Here is an 18,820-nt window from a genome sequence, read left to right as displayed (position 1 = left end):
CCCGGCCGCGGGTCCGCTCACTCACCTCCGGGCCGCCGCACGGTGCATCGGCCGAGCTGCTCCGGGTGGGGCGGGGCGGGGCGGCGAGCGCGGGCCGCGGCGCCCTCGTTCCGCACTACGCGGGCGGCGGCACCCGCGCGGGGACGTGACCGGACCGCGGGCGGCGCACACCCTCCGGCCGGCTAGGCTCCCTCCGCCCGCTCTCCCGCGCCGCCCGCCGCCCGCCCGCGGGTCCGCCCGCCCCGCGCAGCGCTGCCGCCGGCAGGGGGCGGAGCCGCGAGCGCAGCGCGTTGCCAGGCCAACCGCGGGCGGGGGTGCCGCGCGCCCGCCGGTGACCACGCGCTGGGCGCCACCGCCCCGCCACGAGCGCCGGCTCTCTTCCCATTGGGCAAGAGCGGCTGACCGATGCATATGAGGCCCAATGGCAACGGGCAGGGGTGGAGCCACGGCGCCGCGCGCGCCGCAGTCCCGCACGAGCTGGCGCTGCCCGTACAGGCGTCCCCGGGACCTGGTTGAGCGAAGGCACGGCTCCGAGCTAGCAGGACTGCTTCTCAAAGAGCCAGAGACAGAGCTTAAGAGTGGCGGAAGGCCCGGGCCCCCGCTCGCCTCCCCCAGTTTGTATTCGAACCCAGCTTGGCACTAAACTCCGCCACCTTGGGCAACTAACTGACCTCTGTGAGCCTGTTTTGCAAAGTGGGGCTAGTGGCACCTGCTTCCCTGAATTGTCGCGACCAACCGCTGGAACGTGTGCAAGGCTATGAGGCTATTCAAACCCTAAAGGTTTACACCAATGAGGTTAGTGCAGCGATGGGAGGGACATTAGTCATCTTTGCTGCTTGCTACCCCAGCGTGAAGGGGCTTTTTAAAGGGTCCCTGGCAATCCTGGCTATAGAAGGTTGCCTGGAAAAGGAGGAGAGGAGGAAGGGTCCAGGATGTGTCCCTTAGATCAGAGAGGCAGGAGGGAGCCAGCCAGCTCAGTTAAGGCCAGGACCCCCGCCGCCTTTTAGAAGCTTGTGGAAGGTAGAAGGCATCCAACCGGCAGCAAAATGTACCTGAGCCAGTCTGCCAAATTCTTTCAATTTCCGGGGAGGCCCATTTGTGGGCCCCAACGCCAGGAGTCCCTCACTCCTGTGCTTAAAAGACTTGGGCCAGAGAACCAAGATATTAATGCCACTCCTTGTCTTTTCCATCATTGTAACTTGAAGCTTGGTGTATTCTAGAGCATCCCTGGTGAAATGCAGATTCTCCTAGGGACACCTTCCTTATCAATTTACACCCTCATGGTCACATTGCAAGGATCACCCAACACCTGGCAGGAGCACTGGAATTGATCATTGGCAAGGGTGGATTGGGTGGTCATCCCAGTCCAGGTTTGTGGTTTGAAGGCAGGGGTGGGGGTCCCATTCTGCAGGCTGGACGCTGTAGCATTGCAACATTATCCCATAACCTTTCTGGGAATGTTTCCTCTGCTTTTTGAGATGGAGACTGTTGGACTACATATCCTGTGACATGACATGCCCACCTGTGAAGAAGTTGCCCAGATTCTCAGGGACAGGACAGATGTTGGTGATGGGCATCCCGAGGTGAACCTAGACCTGGCACAGCGCTGGCTGGAGGTGGTCAGTGAGAACTAAAGGAAGGTGGCCAAAATTGTGGGGCTCCTCTGGGTGCATGCCCTCAAACCCCCAGCCTGCATCAGGCTGGGCCCCTGCCCACAGGACCACTCAGAGGCCAATGGATGTGATACCAGGAAGACGATTGGCACAGGCCCTGCCCTGATGTGGATCAGAGGTGAGAGGGGGTGAGGGTGAAGCACAGACCCAGCTCTGTTGCCTGTACACCCTTGGGCGAGTTATTTCACCTGGATGAGCCTCAGTTTCCTTTTCTGTCAAAGGGGACACTAATAGACTGTCCTTAGTGATTCTGAGGGGAAGTGCACGTAGGCACATGTCTAGAGATGGGTGAGGGCAGTTTCTGTTGTAGGATTGGGGTCAGAATTGAGCTGTTTGCAGAGGCAAACTAGATGTTAGTGTAGATGACCCTCTACAGCAGTCCGGGCATAAGATCGGAGCTAGCCCATGAAGCAGCCCAGTGGAGCTGGCTGCTACCTCCCTCACCTGACCCTAGGGGCCACTAATGATTGTAACCCTTCATACAGCAATTATTTGTTGATGACCTCCTCTGCACAGACACAGTTCTAGGATTTAGACAGGCCCGACCCTGCCTGTGGACCTTCCTGTCTGTGGGGCAGTAATCCACCATTACTCTTGCCTCACGGAGGAGAGCCCTCCCCAGAACCCTGGGCACACATGCAGGGGGAGAACTGGGCACTGGGACAGCAGAATGGAGGTGGCCTGTGACCTGGGACAGGAGAGAAGCATGTTCCAAGGTGGGGGATGTGCTGGATGTGAAGGAGCTATGATGATTGGAGGAACCCATGGGAGACCAGCATGGCTGGAGCCAGCAAGCAAGTGTGGGTGCCAGAATACAAAGCTGGAGTGGAGCTGGGGACAGTTGAACCGGGCCAGTGGCCCTTATGCAAGATTGGGGATGTTGACCTAAGAACCACCGGAGAGTTTTAAGATTAGCTTTTTATTTTATTTTAATTTTTAATTTTTGTTTATTCATTTATTTTATTTAGAAAGAGCATGAGTTGGGGAGAGGGGCAGAGGGAGGAGGGGAATCTTAAGTAGGCTCCATGCTCAGCATAAAGCCCAATGCAGGGCTCGATCCCATGATCCTGGGATCGTGACTGAACTGAAATTAAGAGTCGGACACTCAATTGTGCCACCCAGGTGCCTCTAGCTTTTAATGTCTTTATTTTTTTAAAAAATTGTTTTAAGTGTATTTATTTATTTTGAGAGAGAAAGAGAGAGCATGAGCAGGGGAAGGGCTGAGAGAGAGGGAGAGAAAGAATCCCAATCAGGCTCCTCACTGTCAGTGCAGGGCCAGGTGTGGGGCTTGAACCCACAAACCATGACATCATGATCTGAGCTGAAGCCAAGAGCCAGATGCTCAACCTACTGAGCCACCCAGGTGCCCCCATTTTTTTTTTTTTGAGAGAGAGAGAGAGAGAGAGAGAGAGAGAGAGAGAGAGAGAGAGAACAAGCAGTAGAGGGAGAGAGAGAGAAATCTCAAGCAGGCTCCACACCCAGCGTGGAGCCTGATGTGAGGCTCAATCCTATGATCCTGAGATCATGATCTGAACCAAAACCAAGAGACGCTTAACTGACTGAGCCACCCAGGCACCTGAGATGGTGTAGGTTGTCTTAATATGCAGAATCAAATAACAAAAATGTCAACTATTCATCCCAGAGAAAATAAGAAAGCAGAGATTCTGCATGAAGCTGAGTTCAGCATAGGGCTGCAGGATCACTGAGCGACAGAGTGTGTCAGGAGAGGGCCATGTGGTGGCTGCAGCCATGACAAAGAGCTGGCTCTGGCAGGGGGAGCAGAGTGGGGAGGGTGGGGGCCAAGGAAGAGGCCCCCATGAGAAGAGGTGCTGGAGGAAGGGTGGTGCTTGCTAAGCACATGAAGGACCAGTGGGAGAGGTAGCCAGGAAACCAGCAAGTAGAGGGTCCTGGAGCCTCAGGAAGAGTGTCTTGAGAGGTAAGATGGGGTCAGCCACATCATATGCTATTGAGAGGCCCAGTAAGCTAAGGACAGGGATGTGTCCTCATGAACAAAGGTGGGCACAGTTGGGGGTCAGTGTGCCAGCAGTTCAAGGCATGGAGGCCACATGAGGCTAACACTGGACAGGTGGGTCCCCCTGAGGTGCAGATGCCCTGGGGGCTGGGGCTGGTGCCCCATCCTCAGTCCTTCCTAGCCAGGAAAACAGGACCAAGAGATAACAGCTTGGGGCTCTGTGGTGAAAAGAGGAAGGGGGCCCTAGTGATTAAGCCTTGGACTTCACCAATCCTGCAGGGACAGATGGCTGAGGAGTGGCCTCTCCAAGTGGTATCAACCTATCTCCAGAAAATGACCAAAACTCAGTCACAGAGCATTCCATGCCTGGGCATCATGTCCCTTCAGTTCCAGAGCAACTGGTGGAGCTTTCTGGCTCATCAGTCACTGAATCCGTCCTGGCACACCAGCCATGCCAGACCGGGGGCCCTCCCCAAATACACCCATGCCTCGTGCCTTTGCCCTTCTGCCCCATGAGGCCCAGCTCCCCTGGGCCTACCTTCCTGCATGCCCAGAGTGCCTAGGACGCTGGAACTCCTCATCTATGCGAGTATGAACCTGTCTCGTCACGACTGGTCCCGGGCAGATTGTGCCATTGGTCTCCCCACTACCCGAAGATGGGGGTGGTGGCATCTTGCTAGTCTCTGGATGCAGGCAACAGCACCCTCCTGTCTGGCTCTTCTCCCGGCTTGACCTGCTCTCCCAAGCCCCTCTGGCTGACTCTCAGGCTGTGGCGGGGCTGAGTGGGTTTCTCCAGTTTATTTCCTTGGGGTCTGTGCAACCCCCCCAGCCCCAACTTGAACAAGCCGTTGCAGATCTGGGTTAGTTATAAATAGCCAGGCCTGCAACTCTCCTTTTAGCTGAAAAGCAAAGTGAACGAGCAGAGAGAGACACACCCGGCACGCGTTTTATTTTTAATCTTCTCCCTCTGTCTCAGAATGAACTGGGGTCCCAGTGCTCAGCATTTCTAGGAGCAGAAGCCCAAGACAAATGCCTGGGGCCCTGGCTTTGCCCCTGTCTGCTGTGTGATCTTGGGCACTTGAGTTGCCACTCTGGGCCTTGGTTTCCTCACCAAGGGAGAGAGCAGTGGAGGTGATCACCTCCAACAGTAGGACTTGGACTGTCCTCCTCTGCCCTTCCCCCTCCCCCCCTGCCCCCGCCTGTGCCCAACAACACCTTTGGGAGGAGAGGGTCCCTGGAAAGCCTAGGTGCAAGTGAGGCCCCAGTCAGGCCCCAAATTGGCATGATGCACAAATTCCTCATCCCCAGCTCTTTGCTTGGGTGTCCCCCAGCTAGGAACTTTCTTCCTCTATGCAAAATCTTTCCAGCCAGCCAAATCCTTGAAATATCGAATGTTACCTCCCTGTGGTGAGCTAGGAAGGGGCTGTCTGGGTCACGTTGTGTCTGAGTTGGACCCGGGGCTGGGGCAGATAGGGAGCCTGTGGGCAGGTGCCTGGGAAATGGCAGGTGGGAAATGGACCTGGAGCAGTCCAGGTGTGTGGTCTGGCAGTGCCCTGATGGGGAGGGTGAGGCTGAAGGGGAGAGACAGAGGCTGTGTTCCTGCAGGGCAGGGACTGTGCAGCTTTTGTTTTTGTATCACACTCCTCTAGTGGATCTCAGTGATGGTGGAGTCCCTTATTATGCTAGGCCCAGCTGTTTTGGGCTTAAGATGATAGTCCCTTACAGAGAACATGTTCCCACCCACTACCCATTGGCATTGCACAACTCCTTGCCAGCTAGGCTGGTTTCAATAATGAGGAAACCAGGCTCAGAGAAGTTAAGTAACTTGTCTAAAGTCACACAGCTGGATATATTTAGGAGTCCAAGCTAGGCACTTTTGGAAATCCGTGTGTATTAAATCTTAAAAAGCCTAGTACTCTTTTTTTTTTTTTTTTAAACCGTGTATTTATTTTGAGAGAGAGCATACATGCAAATGGGGGAGGGGTCGAGAGAGAGAATCTCAAGCAGACCCTGTACTGTCAGCACAGAGCCCGACGCGGGGCTCCATCTCACGAACTGTGAGATCATGACCTGAGCTGAAATCAAGAGTTGGAAAGTTAACTAACTGAGCCACCCAGGCGCCCCAAAAAGCCTAGTCCTCTTAAAGCAATGGGAAACTGCTTTTCCTGGTGTCATGAATGCCCTGAGAACAAATAGGGCAGACCTACTTCTTCCACCATGACACCCCAGTGAGAACCTGGCCAGGGAACTGGGAGCCACTGGACACGCATCTGTGCCTCTCCGCCCCCTCACCCTGGGGGCACTTGCCATTTGACATCCTCAGGAAGTGAGGGAGGAAGGCTGGGGTGATGTCTTCAAAGAGGAAATCCCTGGTGCTAATTGGCACTTAGAGACCTTTCGGCTAATTAACCTGTTTATTTGTCTCTCTAGAGCAAATTAGAGGGTTTAGCTGGGGAGGCGGAAGAGAGAGGTGTTGCTGGTGGCCACCTCCATGGGGGCTATATATGGCTTCTTGGTGGGTGGTGTGGGCCACTGGGGAGGCCAGGAAGAGGGCTGGGAGGTGGGCTGGGAAGAGTGTGGGCTGCCCTTCCATCAGTGCCCTGCTCACTTCCCAGTAATGGCTGCTATGGGAGCAATTCTGGGCACATGGGAGTTAGGCCCCTTGGGGGTGCCGCCCGGGGTTGGTTCCAGGTTCCCCTCCAGACATCTGCCGGAGGGAGGAGGAGCTAGCTGGAAGGAGGGAAGTGGAGTCCATCCTTGGGGAGGCTCACCACACTGCTTCTTCCAGCCCCAGCGCCCCAGCCATGCTGCCATGTGGAGTTCCCCTTTCTGAGGGGGCTTTTTTAGACCTCTTTGGCCAGAGTCCATGGACTTCCTGTCATCTTGGGTTGGAGACACAGCTCTTTTTGTATATAAGATGCCAGCCTGTTAGCTTCTACCTCAGACTTGATTGCAAGGTCTTTTCCCTTTCCCCAAGGGCTGGCCAGACTGGTCTGGGGTTTCCAGCAGCTTAGAGAGGTTTCAAGTGGGAAGGAGGGGTTTGGGTGGTCCCCCCTCCTTCCTTCTGGTGCAGGGTGGGGAAGGGAGGGAAGCTTCTATGCCTGGCCATGCAGGGATGGCTGTTGTGCTCACACAGGATGGCCGCTGCTTCTCAGGCTACTGAACACCTGTTGAATGCCTGTAACTGATGTCCCCCCAGTTACAGGTGACAACAAGGCTGGCACCTTTGGGGGTTCTCCAGGGCTGTGTGGTTCCCACTCTGGCTTGTCATCCATAGCCTCCTGCTAGCTGCTCAGGGGCCCAGGAGCCAGAGGCATTTGCAAACCTCCCCTGCCCCACCAGCTCTGCAGAACTTTCCTGGCTCCTGCTTGCTGCCCAGAATGGGTAAGGGGGGCTGGCCCACACTCAGTGCCCTTTCCTGTTCTGCAGGAGCCCAGGGCATTGTCAACAGTGGCCTGATCCCCTCACTCGTGTGGAAGCTGCAGAGGGAGGAGGAAGAGATCCAGGGGCTCCTCTTGGACACACTGGCGGCCTGCCTGATGGAGGATGCCACCGAGGCGCTGGGTAGCCACGTGGTGCCCTTCCTGAAGCAGAAGCTCCTTAGCACCAATGATGACATTCGCAGCAAAGCTGCCCGCACACTCATTGCGGTCAGGTGAGCCTGGCCCGAGTGGATGGAGCAGGGAGGGTGGGAGTGGCCGGCCCTGGGGCTTCTGCTGAGGCTCAGAAAAGGCAACCGAGCTGCCCCCAGCCCTGCAGCAAGCCAGCCTGCCCTGGAGGTCCAGGGAGCCCACCTCAGGGCCTGCTTCCCCTGGCCTGCTTGTGCCCTGGGGGAGAAGGACCCTCTCCCCTGGGGTGGCCACAGCCCTGTTGGCCTGAGGGTGTCCTAGGTTTAGCACTCACAGTCCTGCATCCCAGGAAGCCCCCAGTCCTGGGGAGCATGAGATGGTTGTTTACCCCCTCCCTGTGAGGAGGGCAAGCACAGGAGAACTGGTGGTGACAGGGGTCACTGAGTGTTCCCTATGTGCCCGGCATTACCTACAGACTGCACATTTAGACATTCCTCCAAGGAAGGTGAGTATCTCCGTTTATAGGTAAGGAAATGAAGGCACAGGGGACCCAGGGTTACACAGAATCATAGTCTAAATCCTGGCCTGGAGCCTGAGGGAGCACAAAGCCTCAGAGCTGGGAGGAAGGGCGGTAGGGAGGCAGCATGTGAGCCTGGACACAGATGTTCCCCAAGGATGGGTGGTCCCTCGTCCCCCCCAAGTCCATGCCTTAGATATGGCCACCTGCCTTCATCCTGACACCTCTTGCCTCCCTGAGGCCTAGCTTTCCCTCCATCTGGGATTCTCTCTAGAAACCCAGGCCATCGTTTCTACAAGTGTGGCCCTTGATCCAGACCCCTGGGAGCTTATGAACATGGAGATTCTGGGGCCCCACCCCAGGCCCATCACCATCTGCTCTTTGCTCAGAGGTCCCCTTCCAGGGAAGCCTCTAAGGACCATACCTGCTCTGGAAACTGGCAGCCTCCACCAACCTGCATGTGCTTTGCACTATTCCCTCCTGTTTTGTGTGTCACTCCCAAGGGGAGTTCCTGAGGACAGGGCTTTGCTCTGTTTGCCGCTTGGGACTAGGGGTTCAAAACAGGGGGAGCTTTGGTCCCCTAGGAGACAGGCAGCACTGTCTGGAGACATTTTTAGTTGTTCCAATGTTGGGGAGAAGGGGCACTCCTGGCATCGAGGGGGTAGTAGCCAGGGATGCTGTTGAGCATCCCACAATGTAAGGGACACAAGAACCATCCAGCCCCAACATCAGTGGTGCTGAGCTGGTACAACCCTGCTCTGGCCTCAGCATCTGGCCTCAGGGCCTGCAAGGTGCTCGGGCAGCCCTGGCTGTGGGAATGAATGAACACATGGGACCCCTGCAGGCGGGCCTCAGGACTCTGCATCTTTGATCAAGCTCCCAAGGGGAGCTCATGGGGAGTCCATCATGTACATTTTCACAGCTTTGTACAGTGCCAGGATTAGAAGTGACTTACAGCATCCTCTCTCCTGAGGGTGGCTCTCTACCGGTGTCTCCCTGGCAGCTTGCTGCCATTTGTGTGGCTGAGCCCATCCATGGTAGCTCTGGCTCTTACATGGAGTCAAAATGAGTGTCCTTGTGGTTTGCACCCCTGGGTCCTGCTGCTCCCCATTTTGGAGCTGGGGGGAACATGTCTGGTTTTTTTTTCATGTGATACCTTAGGACAAATCTCCATCACCCACCCCACCCTGGCTCCTCTGTGGGTTTGCCTTCAGTGGCCACAGGCCATGCTCCCAGGTTGTCTGAGTGTGGGGGGTGAGACCCAAATCTGTGCTCCCTGGTGCCTTGGTACCCATTGGCTAAGCCTGGACCACTAGGGATAGTCCCAACACAAGTCTTTCTGGTGTCCCCTGGGGTGGTCCTGGGCCCTGCTCACCTCCTCTTGCAAAAGTGAAGCCACATAGTTGTTCCCTCTCTGGTCTAGCATCCCTCTGGAGGGCAAGAACCAGGTGTGGCAGCATGACGTCATCCCCATCCTGGTGCACCTGCTGAAGGACAGCGTGGAGGAGGTGCAGGCCAATGCCGCCGGGGCCCTCATGTATGCCACGGTGACAACTCAAGGTGAGGCAGCTTGCTGGCCAGGTGCATCCCCTGTGTAGGTGGTGGAGCTTACTGGGCAGTGGGAGGGTCACTGCAGCCTCCAGCATGCTGGCTGTCCCTACAGGCTTTCCAGAACTCTCGTTTTGTGCTCAGCATCCTACTGTCCCCTCCCTGCCCCACCAAAATACTTTCCCGGCCTGTTGTTGAAGTCCTTTCAAGTTTCGGCCCGAGGCTCCACCCTCCTTCTTCTTCCTGGCCACAGTAGGCCACCTACCTGTGGTCCCTCCTGGTCACTCCCATTAGGACCTCTGTCCCCTCCTGCCAGGCTGTTCCCTGGGACTGGAATTCCCACCTCCAACCCAGGGCGCTTGTAAGCCTGGATTCTGGGATTAATTATGTCGTTTGACATCCTTGATTTGGTTATCTTGAGCCCTAGGCAAACAACTGGAGCCTTGCTTTCATGGGTTTTTAAAAAATTTTTTAAATCTTTATTTTTGAGAGAGAGAGAGAGAGAGAGACAGAAACAGAGAGTGAGTGGGACAGGGGCAGAGAGAGAGGGAGACACAGAATCTGAAGCAGGCTCCAGGTTCTGTCAGAGAAGAGTACAGAACCCGATGTGGGGCTCGAACTCATAAACTGTGAGATCATGACTTGAGCCGAAGTCGACGATTAACTGACTGAGCCACCCAGGCACTCCTTCATGGTGTTTTTTTTTTTTTTAATCAAAATTACTTTTTTCAATGGGTGGGGTAGGCAGCAAATAAGAGTATGAGATTACCTCTCCCACCTGGGGAACCCCAGCCAGTCAGGCTTCCATGTTAAGTTATCCAACCCTGGGCTAACAGGAGCTACTGGGCTGGTTTCCCCACCTGGAGGCCAGGGTGGGTAATCCCACTTGACCTCTGAAAGCTGTCTGTCCTTCCCCATGCTCACAATTGCCTGTACCAGCCCTATGCCCCGTGCTTTCTTGGTGTTCCACAGAGGACTGACTGGGTCTGACTCTCAATCAGCATGCTGTAAAGCCCCCCAGAATTGGCCTCTCAGCCATTCCCCACTAGACCCTAATGGTGGAATTTGAGACATACCAGAGGAGGAGAGGTTGGGGCCTTCCTGGAGCCACAGCCTCCTTTCGATTATGCAGTGAGGATGCTGACCATCAGGGCAGGGGCTCCCCCCAGCACATTTATTTCTTGGGCATCCTCAGTGCTGTGTCTCATTTGGGCTTCCTGTGGGAGTTCTTGGAGGGCCGGAGGGCTCATGGTGGGCCCAGGTAACAGCTAGAACCTAGGGATGTGGGGCCACTTTTCACAAAGCTGGCACTCCAGCCAAGGGTCCCCAAGCCCCTGCCATGTGCCAGGCCCTGTGCTTGGTGGTGGGGACCTGGACATCTCAGCCTCTGGTGAACATTGGTGGGAGTGGCAGAGGGTTGATGATATAGAAGAGAAGCATGGCATGTGGTGGCCCAGGGCAGGGGCTGAGCCTCCTCTGGGAGGGGCATGGGTGTTGATCCAAGGGACAGTGGGAGTCAGCACGGCGGAGGGTAGCTGGACAGGTCTCAGCATTAAGAGAAGAGTACATTGGGGTGCCTGGGTGGCTCAGTTGGTTGAGCGTCTGGCTTCTGCTCAGGTCACGATCTCACGGTCTGTGAGTTTTAGCCCCGCGTCGGGCTCTGTGCTGACAGCTCAGAACCTGGAGCCTGTTTCAGATTCTGTGTCTCCCTCTCTCTCTGCTCCTCCCCTGCTCGTGCTCTGTCTCTCTCTCTCTCTGTCTCTCTCTCTCTGTCTCAAAAATAAGTAAACATTAAAAAATTAAAAAAAAAAAAAAGAGAAGAGTACATTAAGCACAGCAGGAAGGATGGGAGGCAGGGGGCAACCATCTGGCCTTTTAGCAGGCCAGGACAGCGGGGAGGTAGTGAAGGTTAAGGAGCAATGTCTTCTTTACACATTAATGTCTGTGCCCTCCACTAGACTGTAAGCACCAAGAGGGAGAGAACTATGTGAGTTTTTGTGCCTGACACAGAGTAGGTGCTCAAGAAGCATTTGCCACATAAATCAACAATTGGGTTTTACTTTTTGTGTTTCCTTGTGAAAACTGGATTGCCGGAGAGGCATCAGGGTGGTTGGGGAGAAGCCTGTTGAGGGGCTGGAGGGGCAGGAGATGAAGAGGGCAAGGTGGGAGGCAAAGGAAGATGCTAGGCCTTCGAGGGAGTGAGGAATGGCACCTCCCCTGAGGCCAGATGCCAGGATTGGGCTGGGGTGAGAGGAGGTAGAACAGGAGGCCCCCTGAGGAACGCGTGGTGTTGGTGGCCCACAGGAAAGTATGCTGCCCTGGACACAGAAGCCATCCACCCACTCCTGAGCCTGCTTGGCTCATCCTTGAGCAAGGCACGGTTGAATGCCACCAAGGCCCTCACCATGCTGGCTGAGGCCCCCGAGGGCCGCAAGTTTCTGCAATCTCGTGTGCCCGTCTTCCGTGTCCTGGAGGATGACACCAGTGAGGCCGTGCGGCGGGCAGCACAGATCGCTGTCAAAGTCATTGAGTGGAAACCCTGAACCTTTTACTGGGCCAGATCTGATAAGCTGCATGCCTGAATAAATGGGCTGAATCTCTTTATCTTGCGTCTGAATGGCACTTTATATTCCTGGAGTGTGGTCACATCTTCCATTTCCTGCAAAGGGGAAATACCCGGCCTCAAAGGACTGGGTCATGGTGGCCAGGCAAGGAGGCATGGGCTAAGTCCAATGCCCAGGGATGGGAGGGTGGCATTCTGGCTCTCTGCTGGGGCCAAGAGTCCCCACAGAAGGTAGACAGCAGAGCTAGGCCCTCCAGAGACAAGGAGGGGCCGAAGTTGGATTGGGAGAAGAAAGGCAGTTGGATCTGGCACAACCCAAGTTTCAGACATTTGAGTGACCAGGCCCTTAGGTGTGGCTGGATACTGCCCTGTTCAGCCAGTTCTTCCCCCTTCTCACAATGGGTGTCAGGAGGGAAGGTCACAGTGCCAGCCTATGTGGGCTCTTTCAGGGGGAATGTGAGTTGTATGAGGCCCCCTAGAGATGCCACCCAGGACAGATATCTTCCCCCAGAAACAAGAAGTCTTAAGAGTAAACTCCCAGCTGGCCTATGCCAACCATACCCCAGCCCCACAGCAGCCCTCTGCCCAGCCTTCCACCTGGGCCTCCACCTGTCTCCACTTGCCTCTCTTCTCCCCCAAGTGAAACTGGCAAATGAAGCTGGAGAGCTTGGAGGGGTTGGAGGAGAAGCCAGGCTGTGGAGAGTATGAGGCTTGGGAACCCTTTAATCTCCTCCAGCCTTCCCTGCCTGGTCTGGCAGGATGATGATTCTCAAGCCAGTTCTGACCTCTGTTCTAGAAGCTTCAGGAGGGTAGCTTAGCTTCAGGGGAGCTTTTTGAGGCTCCCTGACTCAAATGAGGCTTTCCTCCATTATAGCGCCAACCTGCAACCTATTTCATATTCCTGGGACAGAACCTCCCAGGCTCATGGAATGTCCACTTCTCCCAGAATAAACGTTATCAGCAGAACCAGAGTCCTCAAGTGAGCACCTTCTTATAGTTCTTTCAGTGACTGGGGCTTTCACTTTCCTAGAAGCAACAGAGAAGTTTGTGTCCCTGGAATTAGAGGATTAGCCCAAGTAGGTGCTCTTGTTCTAAAAGGGACTGGCTGCTGAGCCCATCTGGGGTTTCAGGTAAGTCTCATTCTCAAAACCGGCCCCATAGGAGGAAACCTTTTCTCCCTCAGGAAAACAGGTGCTTGAGGACCCCCACTTCTTCATGTCCCCTTCCCACCTCAACCCATGGCAAGCTGGCTTCACATCTACTACCTCACCAAAGATCTCTGGCCAGGGTCACTGACTGCCTTGCTGCCAACACCCTGTGCTCTTTGTGTTTGATCCACGCTGTGGCCCAGGTGTGGATACTCCCTTCCTGTAGCAGCTGTCTTGGGCCCCCTTCCAAGGCTCTGGCTGTGCTCTCTTTGGTCTCCTTTATAAAACTCCCTTTCTCTACATGACCAGTAGTGTTGGCATTTCTCACAGCTTTGTCTAGGCCTGCTCTCCTCCCACTCTGCCACACAATCTCACCTTCCTGGTATGGGCCTTCTCTACCAGGTTCTCTTCTTAGCTAGGCTTGCCCACTGCCTTGTCTCCCCCAAATCTGGGCCTGCAGCCCCAGCCTCTCTCCTAAGTTCTGAACCCTTCTATCCAACTTAACATCTATCCTTAAATGTCTCCAGGCAAGAGTTAATGCCAATCCTTCACAAACTGTTCTGAGAAACAGAAGAGGAAGGGACACTTCCCAACTCGTTCTATGAAGCTAATTTTACCCCCATACCCAAACCAGACAAAAACATTACAAGAAAAGAAAATTATAGACCAATATCCTTCATGAATATAGACCTAAAAACTCAACAAAATATCAGCAAACCAAATCCAGCCACACTAAAAAAGCATTATACACCATGATGAACTGGAATTTATTCCAGGAATGCAAGGTTGGTTTAACATATGAAAATGAATCAATGTAACACATAACTACAATAAGGACAGAAATCACATAAACATCTTAATAGATGCAGAAAAAGCATTTGATGAAATCCAATACCCATTTCTAAAAAAAAAAAAAATCCAAACTAGGAATAGAAGGGAACATCTGCAAAAAGTCATAGCTAATATCATTCTCAATTCTGAGAGCCTGGATGAGTTCCCCCTAAGATCAGGATATCTGCTCTCACTACTTCTATTCAACACTGTACTGAAGATTCTAGCCAAAGCAATTAGGGAAGAAAATGAAATGAAAAGCATCCAGATTAGAAAGAAAAAAGTAAACTATCTCTTTTTGCAGACTACATGATCTTGTACATGGAAAATCTCAAGGAATACACTTAAAAACTATTAGAACTAATCAATGAGTTCAGCAAAGTTGACAAAGAAAACAACTCCATTTATAATAGCATCAAAAAGAATAAAATACCTAGGAATAAATCTAACAAAAGAAGTGCAAAACTGGAGTACAAAAAATAAAACATTGTTGAAAGAAATGAAAGAGGACCTAAATAAATGGAAAGACATCCTATGTTCATGGAACAGAAGACGTACTATTGTCAAGATGGCAATAAGTACCTTCATGCAACTCAAACTCAACATGTCCCAAATGGTGCTCAACTTTTCTCCCACATCCACTCCTTTTCCAGTGTGGCCTGTCTTTGGAATTGGTGCACCCTTTGCCTGCATGCTTAACACAGAGAGTCATCCTGGCCTCAACCTCCAGAAGTCTAGTCAGTCAAGTCCCGTTACTTCTGATTGCTGGCTTCTCTTGATGCCATTCCCTTCTCTTTTCTTCTTTGCCACTAACTTGCCTGGGTTGCTCTAAACAGCCTCCTAGCGGGTGTTCTTGCTTCCCTTTAATCTTTCCAGCAACAGCCAGCAAATCTGGAACCTGTCACTTCCTCACTGAAGCTCCCAAGAACTTATGATCCCAAAGTATATAAAACAAATCAGGCCTATGCTCACCTTGCCCTCCCTGTGGCCCACTGTTCTCCTATGCATAAGCCATGTCTTGGCATCCTCAACCATGCTTTCCACTCTTGTGTCATGACTTTCCACATGTTGTCCTTTCTGTTGTCCAGTGCACTGACTTCCTTCTTTGGCCAGGGGAGGCCTTTCTTGACTCAGACTAGGTGGGCCTCCTTGTTGTATACACAACTCATGGAGAGCCAGTGTGTATCTTTGGTATCAGGCAGGGCTGTTCCAGGCCCTATGCCCATTCCCAATGTACTCAGTTCCCTTGCTGAGCCTGTCTCTTCCCCTATGAGATGTGGTTAATTCTAGTCCTTCCACAAAGTGTGGTTCTATGGCTTGAATGTGATAATGCACTTACCCCTGGCAACAAAATAGTAGGCCATATTAAATGCTGGCTATCATGGCTAGTGTTTCACTCTCTGCTTCCTATGCTGTATTCACAACTATTTCCTTGTAGCGGCTGGCACATAGTAGGCACTCAAAAATGTCAGCTGAAGGGATAAACTAGGGAGGAGAGACTGCATGTGAGTGTGCCTTGAGTGTGATTTTTGTGATCTGGGTGGGCCTCTGCCAAATCACTTTAAGGCACCTGGAACTTTAAAGACACATATTATTGATTTTTGAGAAGAAGGAAGAGGAAGGAGCAGCTTATGGAGTCCCTGCAGAAACACAGCCTCAGAGTGGCCTATACTTGACAGCTAAAGGAGTTTAGCTCCTGGATCCAATGCCCAATAACATGCCAATTGTAGGTAGACTGGGAAGGACTGGGAAGAGCTCAAGAAGGAGGAAGTTTTCCTTTCCACCTGCCCTCCAGGGGTGCGGTATGTCTTTAGCCAGACAATGCTGAGTTGTTGAGAGGACTGTTTCACTGAACAGAGACTGCTTCAGCTCCACCAGTGGTCCAGACAGGAGCCGAAGTCCCACCCGTGGGCAGCCTCGGCTTCAGCTGGTCTGTGAGGTCTTTGGCAGTGGGCACAGCACCTGTAGGTGGGAACCCCACGTGGGGGTGAGGCTTACATTACATGGCATCTTTGCCAGCAGGGCATACCTTTAAAAGGAGGAGAGAACAAAGCAAATGGAGGTTGGGCATAGGAAGGAAATGGTTACAGTGAAGTAAACACAAGCAAAAATCTCAAATATATCTAGAAATAAAAAGCCAAAATTAAATTTAAAGTGAAAGTCAGTGTTTATGCAGTAGAGCCATTTGGAGAAAATGACTCATTTTGTAAAGGAACAGATGTTCTCATTTGCATAGTCTCTGGAGTCGCAAATGGACTTCACCCTGTCCCCTCAGCATGCATGCCCTGCAGCTGGTGGCACTTGATTTGTGACACTGAGGGAGTGTTTACATTAGTGTAATCCTTGGTCCCATATCCATGAGTCTCCCGGTAGGAAACACTTTCTCCACTGGATGATGAGGGACTCTGGAAGAGGCTGTGGTTTGCTTGCTCTTCCCAGAAACCCCTGGGCCCCAGCTGCCTTAGTAGTAGTAGATGTGCAACAGGACTATGGTCAATATCAAGAGGAACCCACTGACATTGGTAATTTCTCTCCTGAAGGGGATCTCTGACATGTCATCATACTTTGTCCCTTCCCACATGTCACTGTGGTTTGTCCCTTCTAATATGTCACCACTCTCTGTCCCTATATGTACATCATGGCACTCTGTCTCTTCCAAAGTGGCACTGTGCTCTGTCCCTTCAGACGTTCCACAGCACTTTGTCCCTTCAGACCTGTCATGGCACTTTGTCCCTTCCAATATATGCTCTGTCCCTTCCGATATGGTACCACACTCCATCCTCTCCTTGGCTACTTCTTCTGGGGCCAGTTTGGGGCCAGGCTGTGGCTCCAGTCCACAGAATGCATTCCACGCTTTCCAGAAGCAGCCCTGGGTCTCCTCAAATGCATCTGGAATAGAGGGAACAGGCAAAGGTCAGGATCACAGGCCAGGACACAAGAAGGACTTTCTATGGTGTCATATCTCAGCAGTCCCAGAGAAAGACCAAAAGACTCTCTCCAATATGATCAGTCCTCGGCCCCTGCTATGGAACATCTACCACCATCCTCAGAGACATGGGAGAGTGGGATAAGGGGCTTTGGGAGTTTGTCAGGAGTGGGGTGGGAACTGTCTGGGGCCATGCTTGCCTTCTACTGGCAGAGCCTTCAACAGGGCCCAGATCCTGGAATGCCTACCCTTCTCTGTCTTAGGCACATGGCCGAACACAGTTTGGTAGGTTTAGGGCACAGGACTGCTCCTCTGAATCTGCCTCCCCAGTCGCTACTCTCTAGAGGATGGAAGAAATCCCCTGATTTCTGGACACTGCTCTCCTTGGCAAGCTCTCAGAGAATGTTTTCCTCAGGCAGGTATCAGTCTCACGGCCTGGCCCAAAATAAGGTACTCCGGGCACTTGAAGGGGAAATCACTGATGCTTTTCAGGAGGCAAAGGAGGGAAGTCTAGGATTTATAGGGAATTTTCCATTCAAATTAGTCAGAATGCCTTTCTGGGACTTAAAATTGCTCCCTGTCTGTCTGTACAGCTCCTGCTGGCTGCTCCTTTGGCCTGTTCAGGCTCGGGTCAGCACCACGGCTAGCTCCAGCACACCCATGTGGGTCCAGCGGCTGCCTGCAAACAGTTTCCTCCTTGATTACCAGATGGGCATATCTCAGTTCGAGTGTGCACCCAACAGTGTTCGTTGCGACCTGTTCTCTGTCTCATTCTGTTGGGCAGCATCCATGCCAGCCGTGTCCCGAGGCTGAGGTAGCACCATGGATGACAGAACCCATCAGCCAGGGACAGAGGAGCCTCTGTTACACAGGGAGGGCTGCTGCAGCAGGAGGACCTCAAAGCCAGGGACACAGATCTCTGCTGCCAGTGCTAAGAAGTCCTGAGTGGCACATTCTCAACACCCATGTTATCATATTGTCATGCAGCTGCCAGGCCCAAGAGGCTACTGTATGTAAAAGGCAACTGATCATTTTGATGATGGCTCAAGGGTTATATGATGGGCAGTGGAATGGCCAGTGGCCGAGAGCACACATTTTAGAGTCAAACTTGCCCAGGTTCACATTGGTGCGCTATTTCTGCCTGATTATCTGTGGACCTGGGGCAAGTTACTTAACTGTTCAGTGCCTCAGTTTCCCCATCTCTAAGTGGGGATAATAATTGTACCTATCACACACACCTATCACACCACCTGGCACATCCCAAGTGAGCAGTAAATATTAGCCACTGTCATTATCATCATCATCATCATCATCATCATCATCCACCCATGACTATGGAGAGAGGAAGAAGAGGAACGGGAGGTGCACCAAGAACAAGCACCTGGCACCTAACAAGCCCGTTTCCCCCCACCAAGAGAAGAGACATTCCCAGAGAATCCTACATCCTCCAGGTGTGTGGGACAACCTTGCTTAGGATAGGCCACTCTTCTGCTCTGCACCTGCCCCCAGGGCCTCCTCTGCAGATGACAAGAGGGAGCCTGGGGCCTCTTTGGGCTCTGAACTTCCCTAGCAGTGGTGGAGGGGGGCCCCAGAAGGCTGCCTCCTCCCCTAAACTCACAGCCTCCCTGGGTACTCTCTGCCTGAGACTCAGGACTAATCTCATTAGGCCTTTATCCCTGTTTGCGTCAGGGCCACAAGAAGCTCAGGTCACCCCCCACCCCCACCCCCACCCATGGCCCCAACACTCCTTTTCTGACCCCATCTGCCGAAAACCTTCCTCTGGGCCTTCTGGAGTCCCCCCCCACCCCCGGAACATTCTGCTTCTGCTTGCTGGGACTGAAATCTAACTGTCCTCAGACCTCTTTTCCCGGAGCCCTCTCTCCCTCCCCTCCCTCAGGTTTCTCTTATTAAGGCAGGGCATCATCTCTATGTGGCTAAATCCAATGGCCAGTCCTAAGGCTTCATCTTTCTTCACTCATCAGTGTTTGCCTCTCCTCCAATGGCTTCTCCTGGGGTGTCTCTTGCTTCTGCCTGGGCCAGATCCCTGTCTCCTCCCCCTGCCCCTCCCTTCCA

The 18,820-nt window shown here is 53.2% G+C and overlaps 3 protein-coding genes across 8 annotated transcripts in view; 1 reads left to right on the top strand and 2 right to left on the bottom strand.

The window, feature by feature from the left end:
• GNAZ (G protein subunit alpha z) overlaps positions 1-258 on the bottom strand; it is a 52,864-nt gene extending 52,606 nt beyond the window's left edge. Inside the window, exon 1 of the mRNA XM_058690941.1 lies at positions 26-258. The gene's annotated coding sequence lies outside the window, so the exon portion shown is untranslated. The remainder of the gene's footprint in view (positions 1-25) is intronic.
• Positions 1-18,820, top strand: part of RSPH14 (radial spoke head 14 homolog) — a 99,461-nt gene that overhangs the window by 66,885 nt on the left and 13,756 nt on the right. For 2 of the 3 annotated variants that reach the window (XM_058690942.1, XM_058690943.1), the window contains exons 5-7: positions 7,075-7,300; positions 9,155-9,291; positions 11,584-11,883. In XM_058690942.1, coding sequence (XP_058546925.1) covers positions 7,075-7,300; positions 9,155-9,291; positions 11,584-11,822 — 602 coding nt within the window. In that variant the 3' untranslated portion in view covers positions 11,823-11,883. Of the gene's footprint in view, positions 1-7,074; positions 7,301-9,154; positions 9,292-11,583; positions 11,884-18,820 lie in introns of those variants that run through there. The other variant, XM_058690944.1, reaches the window with a different exon arrangement.
• LOC131489122 (sodium/glucose cotransporter 1-like) overlaps positions 15,921-18,820 on the bottom strand; it is a 57,351-nt gene continuing 54,451 nt past the window's right edge. For all 4 annotated transcript variants that reach the window (XM_058690940.1, XM_058690937.1, XM_058690939.1 and 1 more), the window contains one exon: positions 15,921-16,710. In XM_058690940.1, coding sequence (XP_058546923.1) covers positions 16,283-16,710 — 428 coding nt within the window. In that variant the 3' untranslated portion in view covers positions 15,921-16,282. The remainder of the gene's footprint in view (positions 16,711-18,820) is intronic.

Source organism: Neofelis nebulosa, chromosome 11 (assembly GCF_028018385.1).
Source record: "Neofelis nebulosa isolate mNeoNeb1 chromosome 11, mNeoNeb1.pri, whole genome shotgun sequence".
NCBI lineage: Eukaryota > Metazoa > Chordata > Mammalia > Carnivora > Felidae > Neofelis > Neofelis nebulosa.
This window is presented reverse-complemented; position numbering and strand designations above follow the sequence as displayed.